The sequence below is a fragment of the Anas platyrhynchos genome, chromosome 7, assembly GCF_047663525.1.
Source record: "Anas platyrhynchos isolate ZD024472 breed Pekin duck chromosome 7, IASCAAS_PekinDuck_T2T, whole genome shotgun sequence".
NCBI classification, from domain to species: Eukaryota; Metazoa; Chordata; class Aves; order Anseriformes; family Anatidae; genus Anas; species Anas platyrhynchos.
In genome coordinates, this window is record NC_092593.1 from 6,709,497 (window position 1) to 6,730,289 (window position 20,793).

The 20,793-nt window shown below is 45.3% G+C and overlaps 1 protein-coding gene across 2 annotated transcripts; it reads right to left on the minus strand.

The window, feature by feature from the left end:
• Positions 1-3,214: 3,214 nt before the first annotated feature.
• On the minus strand, positions 3,215-18,712 carry LOC101795218 (histamine N-methyltransferase). 2 transcript variants are annotated; one of them, XM_072040694.1, is made up of 8 exons: positions 18,629-18,712; positions 17,536-17,738; positions 14,928-15,122; positions 14,443-14,495; positions 11,372-11,479; positions 8,019-8,149; positions 7,373-7,466; positions 3,215-4,234 (listed from the first exon to the last, which is right to left on the minus strand). In XM_072040694.1, the coding sequence occupies exons 3-8, from the start codon at positions 15,062-15,064 to the stop codon at positions 3,879-3,881; spliced, it is 879 nt and encodes a 292-aa protein (XP_071896795.1). In that variant the 5' UTR covers positions 15,065-15,122; positions 17,536-17,738; positions 18,629-18,712; the 3' UTR covers positions 3,215-3,878. The 2 variants fall into 2 exon arrangements, with proteins under 2 accessions (XP_071896795.1, XP_027317732.3); XM_027461931.3 differs by lacking the exon at positions 18,629-18,712 and having other exon boundaries at positions 17,536-17,993.
• Positions 18,713-20,793: the final 2,081 nt, after the last annotated feature.

Below are 20,793 nucleotides of genomic sequence, written 5' to 3' on the forward strand. Positions count from 1 at the left end.
ATGGCGCCGCAATAATTTATAATCTACAGGCAGCTCTTGGATTTATTATCGCAATGACAAATGCACTGTCATTGTTAATAGGATATTTCCCAGCAAGGACTTCTTGTTATGCAAGCCAGGTTCACTATGTCATGCAGCATGATAGCAATAAAGTCTACAAGAATTTGTAATGAACTTCAATTACTAATAGATTATGGTTAATGGGAAATATGTGCAGTAAAGATATGGGTTTTTATATGCGCCTTCTGGTACTCTACAAGGCAATGATTTATGCTACAATTTATGTTAACATTCTCCAGTTCGAAAAAAACCTAAATTGGTGGAAAGCCACTCCATCCATAACAAATATTTAAGATAATTTCGCACATCATGTAAATGAAGATGTAAAATTAGATATTAATCCATTTCATTTTAGCATTTGTATTTTTATTAAAAATGAAGACTTTGCCCTACTGTGTAATGACATTAAAAATCCTATCATGGGTTGCAAGCATGAATTACGCCGATGCAGAAATGGCGACAGCAACTGAGCTGTAAGTGCATTTGTTTAGTTTGCTGTTGTAATTAACGGAGCGGCAAGAGTATTTTTCTAGGTATGATTTAAAGGCACAGTACTGACGCTGCTTCCACAGATGTATGCGATGTGGGAGGGATGTACATGTGAAGACCAGGCTCTGTCGGAGGACCTCAGTCTTTTCCTTGCCCAATTTTCTTTCCCCCAGCTCTTCTATGTGGAACAATCGCTTGGAGCGATGCCTCCTCCACCAACACAGGGCTGACCCCTTTCTGCCCTGCAAACCCCCCATGGAAAGGTCCTGGCACAGCATCAGGACCCCCACTTCTGCTGGGTTTGTTGTTTGCATGAAGAGTTGTTTCTCCTCCTCATTTTCCTTCTCCTCTTCCTCCCTTCTCTTCTTCTCCTCTTTGTCCTCCTCCTTCTCCTCCTCATCCTTCTCATCCTCATCCTCTTCCTCCTCCTTTTCTCTCCCTCTATCTTTTACCCCTGATATAATTACCCCATAATATAATCTGTTCAGTCCAAGGATGTCTCTCCTTTTTTTTTTTTTTTTGTTTTGTTATTTATTTAATTTTTCAGAACCAACTCTGACAAAAGGCATGTATAGATACAATGTTAAGGGTTATATTCGCTGAGCCGTATTTCTGTAAAACGTTTACATTTCATATCTGAAACTTACTCAGCCAGAAAGGGATATCCGTGCACAAAGAATATGCAGGAGGAGCCTTACTGGTGTGTCTTTAACACAAGTAGCCTGATACCCTTCTTGTTTCAGTCTGATTTATGCCAGTTTAAGGCCATTGCTCCCAGTAAACCTCTGCAAAGAGCACATAAAAAACCCCTCTAGGAGGTATACATTCACCTTATAGGGGTGTGAGTGAGGCAGACCTGGCCCGTTGGCCTCCACAGGTTTGAAAAGAGCAAGATCTGGACACTTGCCTTTGGAAGAAAGTTCTGCGGGATGAGATAAGACAGGCTTTTGGGGAGGAAAACAAGTAATTCAGTGTGCAAAGCACACAGGTAAGCTCAAAATTGCCGTATAAATCGAAGTCTATAGTGGGTCTGGACTCCCCAGACATGCTCTGGAGCAGCAGCATCTTGCTGTACAATTAAGGGTGATTCTCGCATGAAAATGTGGCTCTTCAGGCTATTATGAAGTCGTTTGAGAGATTTACAAAAACTCCTTCTTTTTTATGGTCAAATGAGCATAAAATTGTCCTTCCGCACACTCATTTCCTGCTAAATAATACTTGCAGCACTTACTTCTTGGAAGTGTGTGTGTTGCAAATTTAAAATTAAAAATAATGTATCCCTTAAGGGTGCTATTCTAATTCAGTTTTTCCCCAGCCCCTCAACAGGAGCAGCTGCACACGCAGAATGGACTTCACTGCATTTCCCACCGCCACCCTCATCTTTTTAATGAAGTTATCCTTATAATTCAAAGTCATGGCAGAGGATGCCCTCCCAAAGTAGATAAGGAGTTTTCTTCTCCAGCTTGGGGTGAAAGTGCCTTTTCCCTAGTGAAATCTGCTTTTAAAAAAGCCCCCATGCAATACGATGAACTCAGCAAACACTCCCTTTGTCATCCTTTGAATCTCTCTTTTTTTTTTTTTTTTTCTGGCCATACCATCCTCTTTTCTCCCCAGATCCTCTTTGTTGTCCTTGCTCTCTCCTGCTCACGCAAGAGGTGGGACTGTTGCCAAATCTTTGGAACAAACCTCCCCAGAAAACTCTAAAGCATTTGTTTCTGGTGTTTTTGACCTCTGTTAAACCATAAAACAGCAGGCCATGCATGTGCATCCTGTTGCTGGCTGTAGTTCAGCTTTTCCTTTTGTTATGGCGTTTCTGTGCCTCCCCAAGATACGTCACTTCTGACAGGGTTGTGTGGCAATATTCAGAGGTCACTGCCTCCACAAGCACCATTAACAAGAGGTCGTTGACAACACAAAAGAGCTATGGAAATAACTGTAAACTTTAATGTGCTTTCCATTAGAAATGCATGCAGGAATCTGTCCTAATGAGAGATTTTCTTTCTCTCCCTCACTGGCACATCACTGTAGCAGCTTACAGATATGCCGAGGTCTCCTAATGCAAGAATCTGTGCATAAGGCTGAGTAAAAGTGGCAATAGATTTTCTTCAGCTCAACAGCTGAGAAATATTGTGGAAATGTTCTAAAACACACTGGAATTAATATTTGATCACTAGGAGAATTGTGTGTTTCAAATAATTCACTCTGAAATGAGTATAAATGGCTATTAGTGCCTGATGCATTCTCTTGTAAATCACTTCAAATCTTCAATAATCTATATTGTTTCTGAAATGTATATGCAAAACTAAAACATCACTTCATGCTGCTAAAGCATTGCCTAAATAAACCATTTCTACCCTGGACTGAATTCTTTCAATGGCAGAAATCACACCTGTCTCACAGGATACACTGAGTATTCACGCTATTAAAGTCATTCAACAACTGTATTGTATTCTGTTATGCATTGTGCCCCGCAGAGAGCACAGAACTTCTTAAACCCATGAAATCACTCAACAAAAGAAATGCATCAGCTCCGGGAGCACAGACAGCCCTGCAGAGAGAAGGGGCTGAGGAGGAGAAACACCTTCTTGCTGGACCCCTTGCACCATGTGCCGGGCAGACCGACCTGATGTGGTTTCACTGGCAAGGAAACAAATCCCACTGAAAATTGTCATCTGGCTTCAGGGTTTATTTTTACATCTTCCAAGCTAGAAATCTCACAAGGCATGCATGGCCATTGCTGCCAGGCTAGTTAGAGGCTACAACCAGATGGTTTGTGTGTTTAATTAAAAATTAGAAAAGGCCCCGTGTAACAGCAGCAGCTGATTCCTAACCAAGGCTTTGCATCAGGACTTGTCAGCAAAATCCACCTCTTGAGGTTGATTGTTACCACTACTGTGCCACAACCACCTTCAGACCCTTCCCTCTTGCAGTACCAGTATGTACCTGGTACCCAAATCACTTTTATGGCATCTTGCAAGAGTCACTAAGAAGTTGAAAATTGTGTATTTGGTCTGTAGAGAGTTTTTAAATGAATATGACCTAATCATGTATTGATGGCTATTATCCATCAGCCAGAGGAAGTGGTCTGGCTTCTGCAGTGTTTGAGTTGATGGTCCAAGTTACATCTGATTACACAACGTCCATATGATAAAGCACAATTTACTGCTGAGTTACAGGTTCGTAGATTAGTACAGAATTAATCTCACTATTAAAGTTCACGTATAACAACAGATATTAGTAATAATTTCTTAACAGGCTACAAGAGGTAAACTAAGTAGAAGTAAACTAATCCATTTATAAACAATGTTTTAAAAACAAAATGTGTTAATTCAGGGCTCAATCACTATTGCACTCAGGTTGTTATTAAACAGCACCTTCCCATTTCTTTTTTCACTGCATCCAGGCTTTTTTAATTCTTCCGTTATCTGATGCTTTAGCTCAGGAGGAGCAGTTTTAGAAAAGTCCAATGTTTCTGTCAAGAAATCCAGCAACAACTCCCCATCCTCGTCCCCTTCAGTAAAGCAGCAGGTTATGTCCATGTCGGATGGGAGTTCGTGGAGCTGGTACTTCAGCCCAGCTGAATCCAGCATCCTTTTGATATCAGCAGAGGACACGTAAGTGCAGAGATCATCTAAAGGCAAGGAAGATCCGTACTTCTTCCACAGCGTTTCCCAGCCACTGTTTTCTGAGAGACAAACCATAACAAAGAACACTCAGACACTATTTGAACAAATTTTTGATCCTTTGTTTTATCTCGCAGCTGTCCGCAGAGATGGGGCATATGTCCTGGGGCAGAGGGGAGGTGGCTGCCTGGCTGCCCCATGCCTCTGTTCTGGGGCTGTGGGAGATGAGGGACATGTCACCAACCCACAGCTACCTCTGAGCCCCCAGCTCAGTGCACGCAATCTTCCCCCCTTCCTTTCCCAATGTGCTCCAACTCTATTCCATGCACGTGTGCCATTGCAGTGGCTGATGTCTCTGAGAGGTATGCTTCTATAGTACACATATAAAGCACCAGCTATTTGCTAACATATTGATTTAAGCTATTAAGTTTAAATCATCCACCAATTTAGCAGACCAAATACTTTCCCATTCCTTCACCCAAGTACTTTTTGGTTGAGCTACATGAGAGTTTCATTAAAATACCTATTGCCAGTAAACTATCTACCTACAACATGAAATGCATGGTGTGCAAAACCCTGCTCACATTAACCATGCAGCTGGACGTGTGGTGGAAAAATCCATTGTCCTGGCCTGCAGCCTTCATTCCCACCATGGTCAGAGGCTGTCAGGCACGGGCAGTGAGCAGGGCTCCCCTCATCCCAAGCAGGCCTCCCCAGTGGTGCCAGAAGGATGTCTGGGCTGTGTTTTATTTGGGCTGCTCAGAAATGAAGAGACAGGAAGGAAAAGGCTCCTGTAGCACTGCAAGCACCTCCAGAAGAGAGCCCATGTTAAGCCCACACACATGCTCACTCCTCTTCTCAAGGGACATTTTATAAAGAAAACCAGCTGGGTAAGCTAAAACCTCCCCAGATACATCTTCACTTCCTTGTTTTCCTTCACCCTGGATCTGTGTTTCAGCACTTCAGCTACAAGCCATTTATAAAAGGATCACCCAGAATGACTGGACAGGATGAAAATAACTTTGAGCCTAATGAGCAGCTCTTGAGAGTTATGACTATAAATCTCCATAACTGCTAAAACCAGTTGCTCGGCGGTTTTGCAAATGCTTTATCTGCAAACAGTTATTTATAGTCAAATAAACAGTTTGGTGTTTAGAAGGGCTACAATATTTTCTTTCACCTGGTGGAAATTGAATGCAGAGCGCTAATTGCAGAAAATTTGCTGGTGTCAGTGTTGTGTGACTCAGTGCCATCTCTGAGCCGAGCAATTATACACTACCTGAACGAAGCATTATTATAATAGCTCTCGATAGGCTCAGCATATGGCGCTACTTTTGTTTTCAAGGCGATGTAAACACATTTTTTAAATGTGTTAAAAATAACACCATATAGCTCTTGCAACTCGCCTGCTCTCCTGGCAGGGATGGAACAGGAGGCATTGCAACCTTCACTGACTGACCAAACCCTCTCCTATCAATCCTATTCCCAGAATGGTTTTTAATTAACATATCCTAATGTGTTTGTGTTGGAGACGACATTACCTTCATTTTTTGAAATGAGCTTTGTTCTGCTTATCTTCCATTACCTCTTTTTGCTTCAGTGCTCATTTTGGTAGCAGCTTCTTCCTTCCCTTCTCTACACACTTATTTCCCTCAAGGTTTTCTCCCCTCCTTTCCCCTCTGCTATTCTGAGCTCCTCTCCTCTCTCCCATTTTCTTGTCGGACCTAGCAATTCCCCTTGCTGCCCTCTTTCTCTATAACTGACACATCTACCCAGACGTGTTATCATGTCCCACCTTATTGAGATTAATTCTGATTTTCACAGGGACACCACCCTACCCATTAGCTGTATCTGCAGAAGAAACAGCCATTACCAGCCACTTGTATGTCTAACCTGCTCCGTCTGAATGCAAAAGAGCTAAAATTATTCATGCAACCGTGGGGCATCATGAGTTGAAGGTGCAAAGAGAAGAAACAGGAGGAATGAGAAAGCAAAGAACCGCCTGGCCTGGGGAGGATTTCAAATAGTTTTCATAAATTCAATTTTTTAATCAAATTAATTTTGAATAGACATGTGTTCCTCCCTGTATTCACATTTCATGAATATCCAGAGGGACAGGTTAAGCAACTGGAAAAGTGTTTCAATTAACTACAGGCAAGTAATCAGCAATAAACTGATACTGTGATCTATTCTCATTACTCAAACAACAAGAACAATAACTCAGATCATTTAAAATACAGAATTCTTGTAGTGTACTGCTTTAAAGCAAAATCATTTTGGAGAAAAATTGTTTGAATAAATTCAGGTTGGAGAAGTGCCCTTTCTCTGTGGACACTTCATGGAGACAAAAAGAAAAGGGGGGGGGGGACTTCATCAAATACATGGCAGTTTGCAGGTATGTCCAAATTCAATAAAAAAATAGCTTACACTTCTGAACAAATGGTACTTAACAGCCCTGAAAAAAATTGTTGAATGTGACTGTTTACACAACTAAAATGTCTATAGTTTACATGAGGAAAATTAAAGGCTTTCTAGAGTCAAAACAGACCCCACTACTACCATATCTCTAGCATACCTTGCCCACAGGCAGTAGCCTTCTCCACTCCCACATTTTCCTCCTGGATTGACCACAGAGCATTTCTTTCAGGTCTCAAACAGCCTGAAAACGCTGTTTTCCACCCAAAAGGACTATATTAAGGAGATGGGCAGTTTGAGAAGAAAATGAGCCATATGTCCTCTAACACCTGCTGTACAGCACAGCCGAGCCCTGCTGTAGCTGTTTGCTTAATGCTGCACATCTCCAGGAGCGAGACAATGCTGTGCCCAGCCTGAAGAGCCTTTTACAGGGAACAGCTGTAGCAGAGGCTAAAGGAGCTCTTGCTCTGTCACTGGTCTGGTTGTAGGAAGGGGAAGGGGAGAAGGAAGAAGGTGAGATAAAGGTGTTCAGTGCCCATGGCATGGGTTTACTGCCTCACAGAGCCTTCAGCTTTTCAACCTGCAGCACAGAGCTGGGCAGATATAGACGAGATGCAGGTTTCCACAGTTGTAGATGAATGGGCACCGTTTACTCTATATGCAATAAAGGGGTATTTAAATCAAAAATACATGTTGCTTTCTGGCCAGCCCGTGCTGAACTCGCGAAGACCCCAGAAGTGCCCACGGCTCTCGCCTCACTGAGTGTGTTGTGGAGCAGCTCTCACCTGACACCACGATGATGAGGAGCTTTGCCTGTGCTTCCAGGAGGCTGTGGAAATACTGGATAGTTGCTGGGACATCTTTCACATAATACAGCATCTGGGAAGAGCAGAAATGCTAGTGAGACATGGTGGGATCCTAGAGAACATTATAACTTGTACCACAGAGCAACCCTGACAGGAGAGCAGCGGGGTGCCAAGGTCCATCCACAGGGTGCTGGCCTGCTGGCAAGGACAGCCCCGTGGGCTCGGGTCTGCTCTCCCCATCCCCAGCACCGAGCTTGTGTTCACTCATTAACCTGGGATACAAAGGTTTGCCTCCCTTAGCAGTGAGGATGGCTTGTAATGGCTTCGGTATACTGGGGAATACAAAGGCAGTTTCACAGAGAGGACAAGGAGCTTTGAAAACACTAGTTAAAATGTATTTTTAGTTGACTGTCGCCCACATCCTGGTTAATAGGACTACCGTGCTCAAAGCTGCTTTGCTGTAACTCATCTTTCATTTTTTTGCAGTTCACTTCTGCTTAAATACTTTAAATTATAGAGAAATAAACTCACCTGTCTCCCCCTTAGAGTGGATAATGAGGTCACATACCTCATGCACACTTTAAACAACCAAATCTCTGACAACAGCTACTCTGCAGACTTTTACCTGAATCATGTGAATGAAGTCCCATTTTTTAGAATTCTTTTCTGCATTCATTCGACTTTCATATTCATAAGCTGTCTCCTTATGCCAGGTAAACTTTACATTCTCGAGGTTTGATGTCGCCGCCACACGCTCTGAAATATGGGAGAAGACAGGACAGAGTCATCTCAATTGCAAATATGGGATCGATTTCCATTCAGAGCTTTAATAACATCCAAAAGTCATATTTAGGCAAAGTGTTTTGTTACCAATTTAACACAGCAGTGGAATATTTAAAACCTTGAGGCTGTGTGTGAGAAGAAGGCTGTCCAGGTCTTTGTTAGGTGAAACCTTAAGAGGGTCTGATTCTTTCCCTTTTACACCCTCATTTGGTCTCCTCCAGTCTTTACCTGATTAAAAAAAATAAATGAAAATCTTTCTCGTGGTTGGTTCAAGCTCCATTTGCCATGGCCACTGACTAAATAAATACAGGAGCTTGAGGATTGATTAAAGGGGCTGTGTAGGAGGCAAGCACAATTAAAAGCTTGAAAAGAGCAGAGGAAACAAGTGGCTCAGGCAGGGAGAGCATCATGGGGATGAAGGGAAAAGAGTTTTGCTTCATGAGAAAAGCCCCATCTCCTGACCTTGGGCTTCTGCTTCTGTGTTCAAATAAATGAGATTTTCAAAAGTCCAGAGTTTTGGTCAACCACTTCAAGTGAAAGGGATAACAGTGATTTAGAGCAAAGACTTTAGAAAGAGTGACACGTGGTGTGTTTTCAGACCTTGATGCCATGCACATCCAATGGCAGATGAAAGCCGAGAGCTGGAGGAGTGGATTCAAAGCATAAGTTATACCAAGAGGCCTGGCTCACCACTGCATTTTGTTGCTTTTATAGCAGCAACACTGAGGGATGATTTTGCATTTTAGGAGATGCTGGAATACAAATGTCCATCTGCTGGCATATGGAGCTCATCTTGCTGTGCGCCTGCTTGGGGCTCAGGATTGCTCCAGGACAAAGCCATCCCTGATGCGATTCCCGTGCTTCACTGGAGTTAACATAAATTTAAAACTTAAATGGCCCAAAGGCAGACTGAGCCTTAGCTACAGAACACATGCTCAGAACAACATGATTTGCTAACACCAGTGCCTTTACTCCGTTAATCATAATGTTCCTCCTTTTGGGCTCTGTTAGGATATATCCCTGTCAGAGAGATGAGAAATGCTCCATCAGTGCTTATCTCCTCACTTTTGTGGACGGAAATGGGCCACCCCTTTCTGCTGCTGCTCTGCTTGCTTCCATTTATCTGTCACTGGCCCCAGCACTTGCAGTTCAGGTTTAATTTGCTGTTTTAAACTCGGGCTTGCTTCAGCAGCAGTTCATATCACCATCACACATAATCTGGTGCAATCTGCTCCAGCTCAATTGCTAGGCAGTCTGCAAGGAGACGCTAGGAAGGGAAGTGAATTGCATGCCAAAGTGGGCTTTTAAAGCCAACATTTCAGAAAGGACAAACTCATTCTGATTATGGGAAGTTGCTGCCTGAAGATTCATCCGAACCCAAAACATATCACCCTAACAGCTTTGAAAAGTTTTCCTTAAATTTTATCCTCATTACAACCCAGATTGCTATCCTGGCCAGAAGCCATCTGCACGCCCTTGAGTTGGTGTTGGACTGAGCGCAGCCGCACTGTGATGCTTGGGCATCAGCAGCACGACTTGTGATGGTGCCACCAAAGCCACGGCCATGGGCACCAAGGGGCTTCACCTGGGCACAGAAGGAAAGCCAGAGACTGGACATAGGACTATGAGGAGAGTTTCCAGCATATGGCACGGCCTAGGAGAAAGCTCATTTTGCCATCACTGTCAGTCCCAGGAAGAAAGTTTCTCCTGTGAGCCCGGCATCTCCTTCCCAAGGAGACAGCAGCTGGTTAGGCAGAAAACATAGCTACTGAATCTTCAGAGGCACAGATAATGCTTCCAATTCTCCTCGGAAAAGGGGCTCAGAAACCTAATTAATGATACCTACTGGGGACATGATTAATTACCAAATAAGAAAGTTTAAAGAAAGAAATTCAGATGAATATTTCATTTCTAGTTTAGCATAAAACTTAAAATAAGGACAACATCTTATATTTTCTTTAACTTCCTACTGGAACAAAACTCCCTGAAATAGGACAGGACTGCCAATTAATTGGTTGCAGCCAGTGAATCTAGTGCCCAAATCCTCCAATATACAGAGCAAATGTTCTTCTGTCCAGTCTTTACCATCTCAGTCTGGAACAACCTAAAAGCTGCTGGGAAGCTATCTTTTCAGAGATCAGGTCCATGTAACACACAGACAGGTGTCAAGAAATGATGCATTTCCTCTGATTGTTGCTTTTTTTTTTTCCCCTTTATCTTCCTCAGGTGGTTTCATACTGGGAATGCTTTGTTTTCAAGGACCTTAGAAAGAGTAAGAGTAAGATTTACAATGTGGTTTTATAATCTGGTATTTACTATGGTCTGGAGCATTTCCAATAACGGAGACTGATGATGAGGTTCATTCATTACTGCCACATCCATTCAGCCGCTGTTTTCTGGCAAGCTGGGCTCTGCCCAGGGCTTCTCATGGCCTATATGATGTGATGGGTGTAACCTCCATACAAGACCATAATTACACGCTAGGTAAAGCCTGGTAGGTGTTAATACAGTGATAAACCAGCAATGTAATCAAACTGTGGACTGATGTTTAACATTCATTTTGTAGGACAATCTAACCAAAGCACCCCTCCTTATCCTCTGTCCTTGGAAAATGCTTTGGTTTCCCCCATGAGCATAGCTCAGATTGTCAGGCTGGTGGAAGGAAATGAACTCTAAGCCACTGAGAGCAGACACACAGCAAAAACCTTCCCTATCCAGCTCACTTTCCTTACAATGTTTTCTAAATCAAAATAACGCAGTTCACACTGTGGGGATTAGCTACTCGGAAACTGTTTTAAGATATGTGAGAATTACCATGAGACACTAAAATCAGTGTTGCTGCAGGATCCCAGCTCGGTGCAAGCTGAAGGAGAATTCTTTCTGAAATACAAGGTCTTTGCTCTGTTCCCATACAGTCACACACCACTTTCCATGTTGCTTAGCTTTTGAAGTCTGCCTACCTGCAAGCTTTTGCCATGTTCTTTGAGTTCTTTGCAGTGTAAGAGACAAAGATTATAATGAGAAAGCAAACGTAGAAAAGCAATCATGTCAGGAAAGCATAAAATAATAACTTTCTTAAGCTTTAAGAGCCAATTCTGGCAAGAAAGCCTTTGAATGTGGGGTCGTCCAGCATTCAACTCTTTTAATGCATTTAGAGTACTTAATGTAAATTTAATTTATTTAATGTCAAAATACCTTTGTACTTGAGGATTTGTTCGGCACTTGGCTCTACCACCTCGTTGTTGATGGTGACCCCTGGATATCTGGCTTGTACAGCTGAGAGGATCTGCAGGTCAATCTCTCCTAGGGAAAGAGGCAACATCACACAAGAGGTGAAAGCAAATCTCAGGCAAACATCATCTCCAGTACCACCAGAAGGCCAGTTTTGAAGTTTGATTCCTGCCCTTTGGATACTGAAAATACACTACATAGGTACAAGTAGGTACTTTGAATTCTCAGCAGATTACCACTGAGGGCAGAGCTGTAGGATCTAATAAAATAAATAACAGTCCCAACTATCTTTATTCCTCCTCTCTCGCCACCACCAGCAGTGCCGAGGGAAACCAGACACAGTCATGTGGGTGGTGTGACCTTGTGCTTTCTAGACACGGCCAAACCTCTTGGGGAAAATGCTAAATGACCATGGTGGCCATTTATAACAGTGGTACTGGTTTGGATGGTCACAACTCACCAGGGAGTCAATAATAAAATTTCAGCCTCAGTGGTTAACGTGTCATGGGGATGAGTGAGAGGAGAATATGTAAACACACTGGAAGTATGAAAAACACGTTCTTGTCCAGATTTAGCATACTGTGACTTTTTCTGTAAGATGAGCAATGCACATACCATCTATATTTACATAATACCCCAGACCTGACTGTATTTTTTTGTACGGAATAGTTCTCCCCTGGCACCATTCAGGACAGCTGCAATTATTCTCCCAGTGGAAGCACCCATACACGTAAGGTTTTAAATTTAAACAGAGCTGCCATCGCTCCTGGCCACCTCTCCCCATCTGCCATGTAGGAAGCTCGGGGAGATGATGCTCCTGACTGAGGCATCGGTCCGGGGACAGCATGGGGCTGGCTTGGTTGCTTCTTGCAGGGTTTGCTTCCGCTTATTCTGCTGGAACAAATTTAGGTGAAAAAGACAATGGAAGAATAAATAAAAGACAAGAATAAATAGAAGAAGCAGAGCCGTGCCAGCTGTAATGTGTACCCTGGAGCTCAATCCAGCACATGGTCCTTCCCTTGGAGGGTCCTTCGCACCATGAGGAGCTCTCTGCCTGCTCCTGGCCCCACCACGAGACACTGCACCCCGAGGGTCTCACCTGCTCATTTACACCCCGAGAATTTCACATAAAAAGTGAGGAAAAGTTCAATCTTTCCAGACTTATGTCTTTCATAAAGCAACTAATAACACCAAAATTTATGTGACATCTGGGCAAGCACATTCTTTGAGGGAAGGGAAATTGAATTTCTGAAGTAGCGTAAATAGCTGTGGCTTCCCTATCACTGCAAACCCCGTATTTTGCTGGAAATTCAGAGGAAAGTCTGTCATTTGCAGGCTGCTGTGGTAAACTCTGGAAACACAGAATTTGGAAGTTACTACTGCAACATTTTTTTTTATTTTTGGTTTCTTTACCAACTTTCTATAAAATGGATTAGCCCTTTGAAAGGGCTGCGCAGGTTCTGATTAAAAAAAAATAATTGAATTTCCCATTTCCATATGCAGGTAGGTTAATATATTTCCTTCCACTCCTCTGCGGCCAAACCACCCTTGTATTGTTTTTAACCAAAAAAAATAACTTTGATTCATAATTTAATCCACAGCCTTAATTGACTTCGGTTAGCTCTTTTATATGCAAACAAGTGTCCTGAGGCATTTTACAGTCAAATCTGCGGCAGCTTGCATTATCAACAATTTGGCAATTAGGCTATCCGAATTATTTAAACTCTCCAACACAATTACCTTTTAAAGGCTACCACTATGTTCGCCATTAAGTTTCTAATTAAACATTTTACGTAACGGGATAGTTTATAGCACAGTTGCTGCTTTATAGCGGCGCTGATGACTTTTATGGTTTTTAAAGGTACAGAGTGCTGCGCGCTGGAGTGTGAACTTAATAAGGCAGAGGCTGTAGGCAAAGGCAGGAGCTTGAGATGGGCGGGGGTAATGGGATATGATGCTACATTAAATGGTTTGCTTCTTTCTCACAGTGGAAAAAGTGCACAGGAGGTGGAAAAGCGGAAGAAAAGCATCCTTGCCTTCCGTGCTGCCTCCCTGTGCAGTGCAAGGATGGGGCCACGGGGGCTGGCATCAGGCAGGGGAACTGGATCCCTGAGGTTTGCTCCTTTCCAGGTCCCCATGGACCTGCAGCAGGGACAGCAAGCCGGGAAATGGGCTTTGCTGGTTCCTGACTGCACGTCCACCATGCCAGGCTGGAGTGCTCCTGGTTAGGGAGTGAAGCACCTCACTAACTGAGCAGTGTTCCTCTTAAAAGCAGTATTTTTTGTGGCAGAGGAATGGTTTTCCTTGCTCGGAGAGAAATGCTCCTGCTCTGTCACACTGTCTGTTTTATAACTAACACCCACCATTTACTTACATTTATTTTTTTTACTTATTAGGAGAGATTAACAAAGCTGAGATTAGTGTTTGGACTTGTTATGACTAAAGCACTTAAAATAAATTAACTGTTTGTAAAAAAATTTAGTTTAATGGCTTAATGGGCAGAGCAGAATTAGGAAACACAGGCTTTAATTAAGAGGGAACTTAAGCAAGAATTTAATGAAGAGAAGCACTCTCTGCTGTTGGTATTGTTTTTCCACCCAGCTGACTTCAGGAAAGAGACGTACTTCTCCTGATCCCCCAGATCCCAGTGAGACCTGGCCAGAAGACACTCATAGGGATGGAAACACACTGCGAGGTGCCACTAGGGTGGGATGGAGACAATTAGGTACGGGCAGGGTTGGCGGTGTCCCCCCCTGTGCCATCAGCGGGTGGCACAGAAACCCAAGGGGAAGCTGGAGCCTCTGTGAGCTCGAGGGGCAATGTGGAGAAGAAGGTTTCTCCTGGAGGACACGCAGGAGTCAGGGTGTGGGGCACAAGCGGGTTTTGTACTATGGCCATTTCCTTCTGCCCCCTGCAGAGGACTTCTTGAGAAAAGCCTTTCCTTCCCTCCCCACTCTTCTCTGCAATTTGCAGTCCTCTAGCCAGAAGAAAAAATAAAAGGTTAAAGCTTATCAACAGTGAAGCTCACAGCATACCTGCTCCGCCACCAACACTTAGAATATTGATTGCAGGCTTCCCATGTCCAATACTGCAAAACATTATTTATAAATGTTAGCAGAGCTGCCCAGCAGATAGGGTTACGTGCATTACGCGAAGTGCCAGGGATGCTAGGAATTAAAACCAGCAGGACAGACCCAAAAGCAACGTGTGCAGGTACATGCACACCCATGAGCAGGCAGGTGGGCTCAGATTCAGACCTCTGCTCTTAAGACATGCCAATTTCTGGTGATTTGGGTGATTTGCAGAAGTCTCCATGTGTATTATTGCATTTTTCATGTGTCAAGGTTTATCCAGGGTGAGTTTGCATGCAAAGAAACCACGCGGGCTTATCTCCTCCCTGCTAGGCAGGCTCTGTGCTGCAGACGAAACCTCCCCTCCTGGGGGTGGCCGAGGGCTCCACCAGCCACCTGCTACCACCACGGGACCGTGCCAACACTGGGCAGGACTTTCTCCCCATTACCTCGCCAGCACGCCGGGCAGCTGCCGCTCCACAAACTCCTGCATGCACTGGTGCTCGGTCGACTTTGCCAAGAAGACGCGGAAGGACCGGAGGTACCTGCTGGGGTCAGACATCAGGCTCCGCATGGAGGAAGCCATGCCGGGTTTCGGGAGGCTGTTCACGGTGGGAGGACGGTTTGTTCTCCACAGCAATCCCCTGCACCCGGGGGAGGAACAGAAAACAATGCTCAGTACACGCTGGGATAAAGCCAGGGCATCTCGTGTGGCTGAACAGGGAGGTGACGGTCAAGCACAGGACTTTGCTCCCATCCTCCGCCAGCTAATTTACATTAGGGACGGAGTGCTTAAAGAAAGATTACGCAATGTTGCGATAGAAACCATAAATCAGGTCTGAGCAGCAAATGGTAATGTATCATGGTTAATCTAAGTGAAGGAAATACCAGCATTTTTTAATTGTGCTGACACAGGGCACTCTTACTACCCAGTGAAAGGGTCCTGAGACACCTCTCAAGGAAAAGAAAAATTCCCCTATTCCTTGAAGGCACGGTGAGGCTTGGAAAGCTTGGTCTGGATTAGAAAAAAGAGCAGCACACTTCTCCAGAGATGCTAGCAGATGTCTTTATCATGTTTTCCTTTCCTTTTTTTTTTTTTTTTTTTATATATATAGAATCTTTTGATGCGATTAAAGACGATGCTGGCAGTGGGGTAGAAACAATAAAACCCTTTAAAACGCACTTGGTAATTTTCAATTCCTCTGAAGATAATGGTGCAATTCCCACAAGCAAAGCAGTTACTTCCCGAAAGCCACGTGGCTTACTGGAATGGATACCGTGAGAAACGTGGCACAGGGAGACACCCAGGGCTGGGGAGGCAGTGGGTGCTCCCGGGGACCACCAGGCTTGTGCTGGGAACAACCAAAACCACACTTGGTGTCCATCGGGTCTTGTCCTCACCCACAAGGAGGAAGAGGAACCCTCTGTAGATGCCACACACAAGGGCCAGCCTGTGACTTCCCCCTCTCCTCCCTTCCCCTGGCCAACCCCCTTCCAGCTCCCCTGGTTATTTTTATTGTTCTCGTTGGACTTCTGTCTCCTTTCAATGATAACAACAGCTGCCTGGCTTTGCTCAGCTTTCTTTTCTACCGGTGCCAAAAATAACGTCCAGCTCGTGACAAGGCTTTATTTTTGCATCCCGTGAGCTGCAGCTCCCCAAGTGCTAAGGACTCCAGCAGGAGGCACTCCTACAGCTCCTCTTTATCTGAGGACACAGCGGGTGCTGCTCCAGAGCTCGGGCACAGGCTGCCACCGTGTCGTGCCATCCATCAGCAACATCTCCTCCTAAGCACCACCACCAGGGCAGATACAGCACCCTTCCTGCGTCCCACCCCCTCTCACACAGCAAACTTGTGTGCATTAATCAGAGAAGGTGAAAACGATGGCAGAAGAGCATTAAAAACTGCTCGCTCCCAGATGCCCACGAGGGCTGGCTGGCGCAATGAGGCGGGGGAAGGCAATGGGGCCCCCTGGCCATGGAGATGAGCCCCCCCCCGTAGCCTGCCTGGGGCTGATTTAACGAGTCTGGCTTCCTTAGATAAGAGAGGCAATCCAGCCTGCATATTAGAAAGACAGACCAACAAACTGCAGCTAAATCGACTCCATTACCTGAAGGGCCATCACTCAGGGGACATGCACAGAGAGACCGTGATGTTGCCTGGCCAGGCAGACCTTCCCGAGCCCTCCCACCCACCCACCAGCAGCCACCGCCTCTTTTCCAGGTGCCTAGCACCGGAATCCCCAGCATTAACCTGGAGAAACCAAGCACAGACATTGCCTGAGAGAGGAAGGATGCCTACACCTGGCTGTACACGGAGTGAGAATACACTCTGCCAGCCCGAGAAGCAAGCGGTAGCATCCGTGTTTACCCATTCCTCTGCTCAGCTCCGTGCTTTTCACTTTATATGTACAAAGAGGCTTTGGCACTTGCTGCTGAAATATTTTACTGCCTTCCATCTCGAAAAAATATTTTGCAGCTAATGAGAGGAGATTTAGATAATCAACCTTTCTTGTCCAACTCCCCGTGCTTCCTGTGATTTAATTTGCCCACCCCCGGCTCGGCAGTCTCTAACAAACAGCCGAGATTCATTTTCATGTTAGGTACAGTTCGAGGAATTTGTCTCATTTATTTCATTCTGCTTTTGGCTGCTCGAATTTGCCCCATTTATTTCATTATGTGTTTTGCTGTTTACGCTGCGGCTAGTTAACTTTAAAAATGAAGAAAATAATAATAATCAAAAAAAGAGAGAGAAAAAAAGGATTATTATTTTTAAATCAGGACGATATAGAAACTTTGGGGTAATAATGTTCATTTGGACATGTTCCCTTCAGTGACGACCCAGATTTTTATGTAGCTTCCTAAAAGGACTGCAGCTTCAAAAGCTGTTTCTGTGCTTATGCTGCAGTGGTTTGGACCAGGTTTGCACCAGCAGTGGCAGAATTAACACTGATTAAACCCACTGACGAACTCTTTTACACTTTCAGCACGACCTCTGGCAAGAAAGCGAGTTTGCCCTCATGCTGCTGGATGCCCACGCAGCCCGTCCCGGTACTTACGTGTGTGGTGGTGCCTGGTTCAGCAGCTCCCTCGGCACGGTGCCCTGGGTGTTGGGGACGTGCCGTGCTGACACCCCTGCGGTGCCTCCAGTCACACCCCCGGCCGGGAGGAGGTCCCCTTTGGGATCTGATCTCCAGGATGTGGCTGCTGAGGCAGCGGGGAGTGGAGGGATCCGGCTGTGTGGTTTGTCCCAGGTCACCAGCTGGAAAAATGCTGGGGGAAAAGGTAGAAAGGGGAAATGAGGAAGCTCCTCTGCTCACACCGCAGCTGTGGTGTCACTGCTGTGCCTAAGCGTGCAGTCTCTCCAAGCTGTCTCTGAAGGCTCCAGGATCCATTCCTGCACCCACAGGAGGGTGACAGCCACCTGCTGCAGTGGCCTCCTGGCGTGGCTGGCACCAGAGGAGCCTGGCACAGCTGTGAGGGCACCGGCAGCATTCAGACCTCGAGGTCTATCGGCGCCTTGATTAGGGTCCGGATGACAAATGAACTCTGCTACGGGTATAAAGGAAATGTGACTCCTGCCAAACTAGAAATGGTTATCTCAGTGTGTAAGGTACAATATTGTTAGTTTGCCTATAGAAACCTACCAGTACAGGTTACTTTGCTTTTTAGGTGGCTCTTCTGCAAGCAGCAGAGATTTTGCTTATCCCTTACTTTCAAGGGCTCAAGCTTTGCTATAAGCAGTTTTAACTCCGGGAATGCAAGGGCAGAGAAAAAACATCAGCCCGTGTCTGTTTTCACACTGCATTTTGGTGCTCGTAGCATTAATAAAATATTTGCCATCTGTGTGCCCCAAATTATTCATTGCTCCTTCACTTTTCAAGTTTTCCTTTCGGACTTTCATGGAGAAATGAACTGTTCACATTGTGAAAGGCTTATCAAATCACACCAGTAATAGCAATAATCCTACTTTCAAAGACACAGTCACAGAAAAAAAAACATCTCGTGGGTTGACATTTAGCCCAAAGTTTACTAAAATAAAGATTTCCTATCAGCAGCTGCAATCACTGAGAGAGCAGCTCTGGCTGGGGACAGGCAGCACTTGCTGTACTTCCCTCTGTCCATGAGTGGCCCCGTCCCCAAAAAACTCACAGCAAAGGAGTCAGTGCCCACAATGCAGCAGCCAGCAGGACCACAGCAATGTCATGGTTTCAGACAGACAGCCCCAAGTTTATCTGCAGCAGGAATCAGAGGGGCTGGCCCCGCAAACGCCCACCACCTGCTCCCTGCTGGGTAGTGCCATTGAAGCAGCTCTGCAGCTCTGCTTCCCATGTATTTGGGGAGAAAATGCTTAATTTCAAGTTACATTCATTACATTCCCTCGGCTTTTAGCTCCTGCTTTATGCAAAACTCCGCTTGGAAAGGCAAGCAGCACCTTTTTCTCCCTTTTTTCTTGGAGCTGAATAGCCTTGGCCTGGGCTGAAGGGGAGGAGGTGCCCACAGGCTCCTGCACCCCGCTCAGCAGGGCTGGCCTTTCATTTTAAGGAGAACGAAGGCCAAGCTGGTTTTTCAGACAGCCACAATCTGGGCCAGCTTCCCTGCACAGGAGGTGCCCCAGCGAATGCTAATGCTGCAGGAACGGCTCCCTGCCAGGCTGTGGGTGCCGGCCCTGCTGCAACGCCCCGGCAGTGCTGATAAGCTCTGCTGTTCAAACAGACCTGAGCACCCAGGGCAGTGGCGTTTTCCCAGCTTCCTGAGCAGTTCTGGAAACACAAATTAACTGGAATCGCCAGAGCTGTGCAAGCCAGTCAAAAAAAAATTAATAAATAAAATAAAACCCATGCGTCTGGCCTGTGCTTTCCCTACTCTGTACCCCACAAAACAAATGGAAGTTTTCCACGTACCAGTTGCCATTTAATACAAAAGCCTAAGCTCAGAGAGCCAAAAATAAAAACTATCTGGTGCCTGTGTATGCTTTATGAAAGATGTTGCTGTCGATTTGCTACTGAACTCCCCACAGAGCCACATTCTGCAAGATTTAAGCCTGGTCCCAAGCACTTCAGTTTGACACGGGCTCGAACAGGACACAGGACAGGGGGCTGGCATCACTCTGCAGAAAGAATCCCCTGGGGAAGCCGGTCACACCACCCCCAGGCAGACTGCCTGTTTTGTTTATTGTTGTGGCTTTACTCCATTTAACATCAATATTCAGAAAAAAAATAAAAATAAAAAATTCACCTACCTGTACCTTTTTACCCTGAGCATTCATCCAGCACTGCCCTAGAATGAATGAGGCTGAAAGGAGTTATTTAGAGGAGATCACAAAAGCCTCAAAGGTATCAATATTTGAATGATATTGGAAAATGATAGCTGTTGTGCATTAAATAACTCTCAGTCTTTCTGGGGCAATTCACAAGTCTGTAAATACTTGGCCAACAGTGGCATGGGACAATGTTAAAACACAAAATTGGGAGTGAGAGGAGACCAGCCAGAAACCAGGCAAGGACCTGGGTCATTGTCCCTGTCCCCGTAGGCGAGATGAGGGCTGGGAACAGTCAGCATCTGCAGCCTATTTCCTCCTCTGAAGTATATCTGCGGGGGTTTGGGCTGAAAATCAGGCTTGGGGTTCCTCAGGGTACACCAGGTGGCCACAGGCACGATGTCTCAGCAGGGCCAGGAGTGCTGGAGCAGCCCATGGGCAGCAGCGACCCTGGCTGGGCACAGATTTGTCCCTCTGGTGTGGGACCAGAGCCTGGAGTCAGAGCAGAGCCCAGCCAAGGTCTGGGAACTGGCAGAGGACAGATCCATGCACCAACATTAATGAATCCTGAGCATGCCCCGGGTCAGGAAACCTGATTTTCCAGAGGCAGCAGGAAGGGGAAGGCTGGGTGAGAGAGCCCAAAGTTCTGGCCTTTCACCACAGTTACTATAGACAGACCAAATATCCGCGCCCAGAGACTGCACGCATTTATTGGGCTCACCTCTGGATCTGATTTAATCATGCTCAGCCAGCCCGATAACAGCAGGAGCTAGACGTTGCTTAATGTCCAAAGAATTATTTCTGCTGTCTTCTAATAAAGCACGTCGATGTAGGCTGGAGTTGATAACATGATTGCTGCGCTAGGGTAGCAAAATCTCATTTTACAGGACAACTGAACTGTCAGTGCCAAAGAGCAGACAGGTTATTGCTCACACTCCTCCAAGGTTGCTTTTATTAAAATGGAAATTTCCAAAGCTTTGCATGCACAGACGCACAACCGCGGGTGCTGAAAGCCCTCCTGGAGGGAGCAGGGCTGGTCACAAGTCTTCTTAAGGAT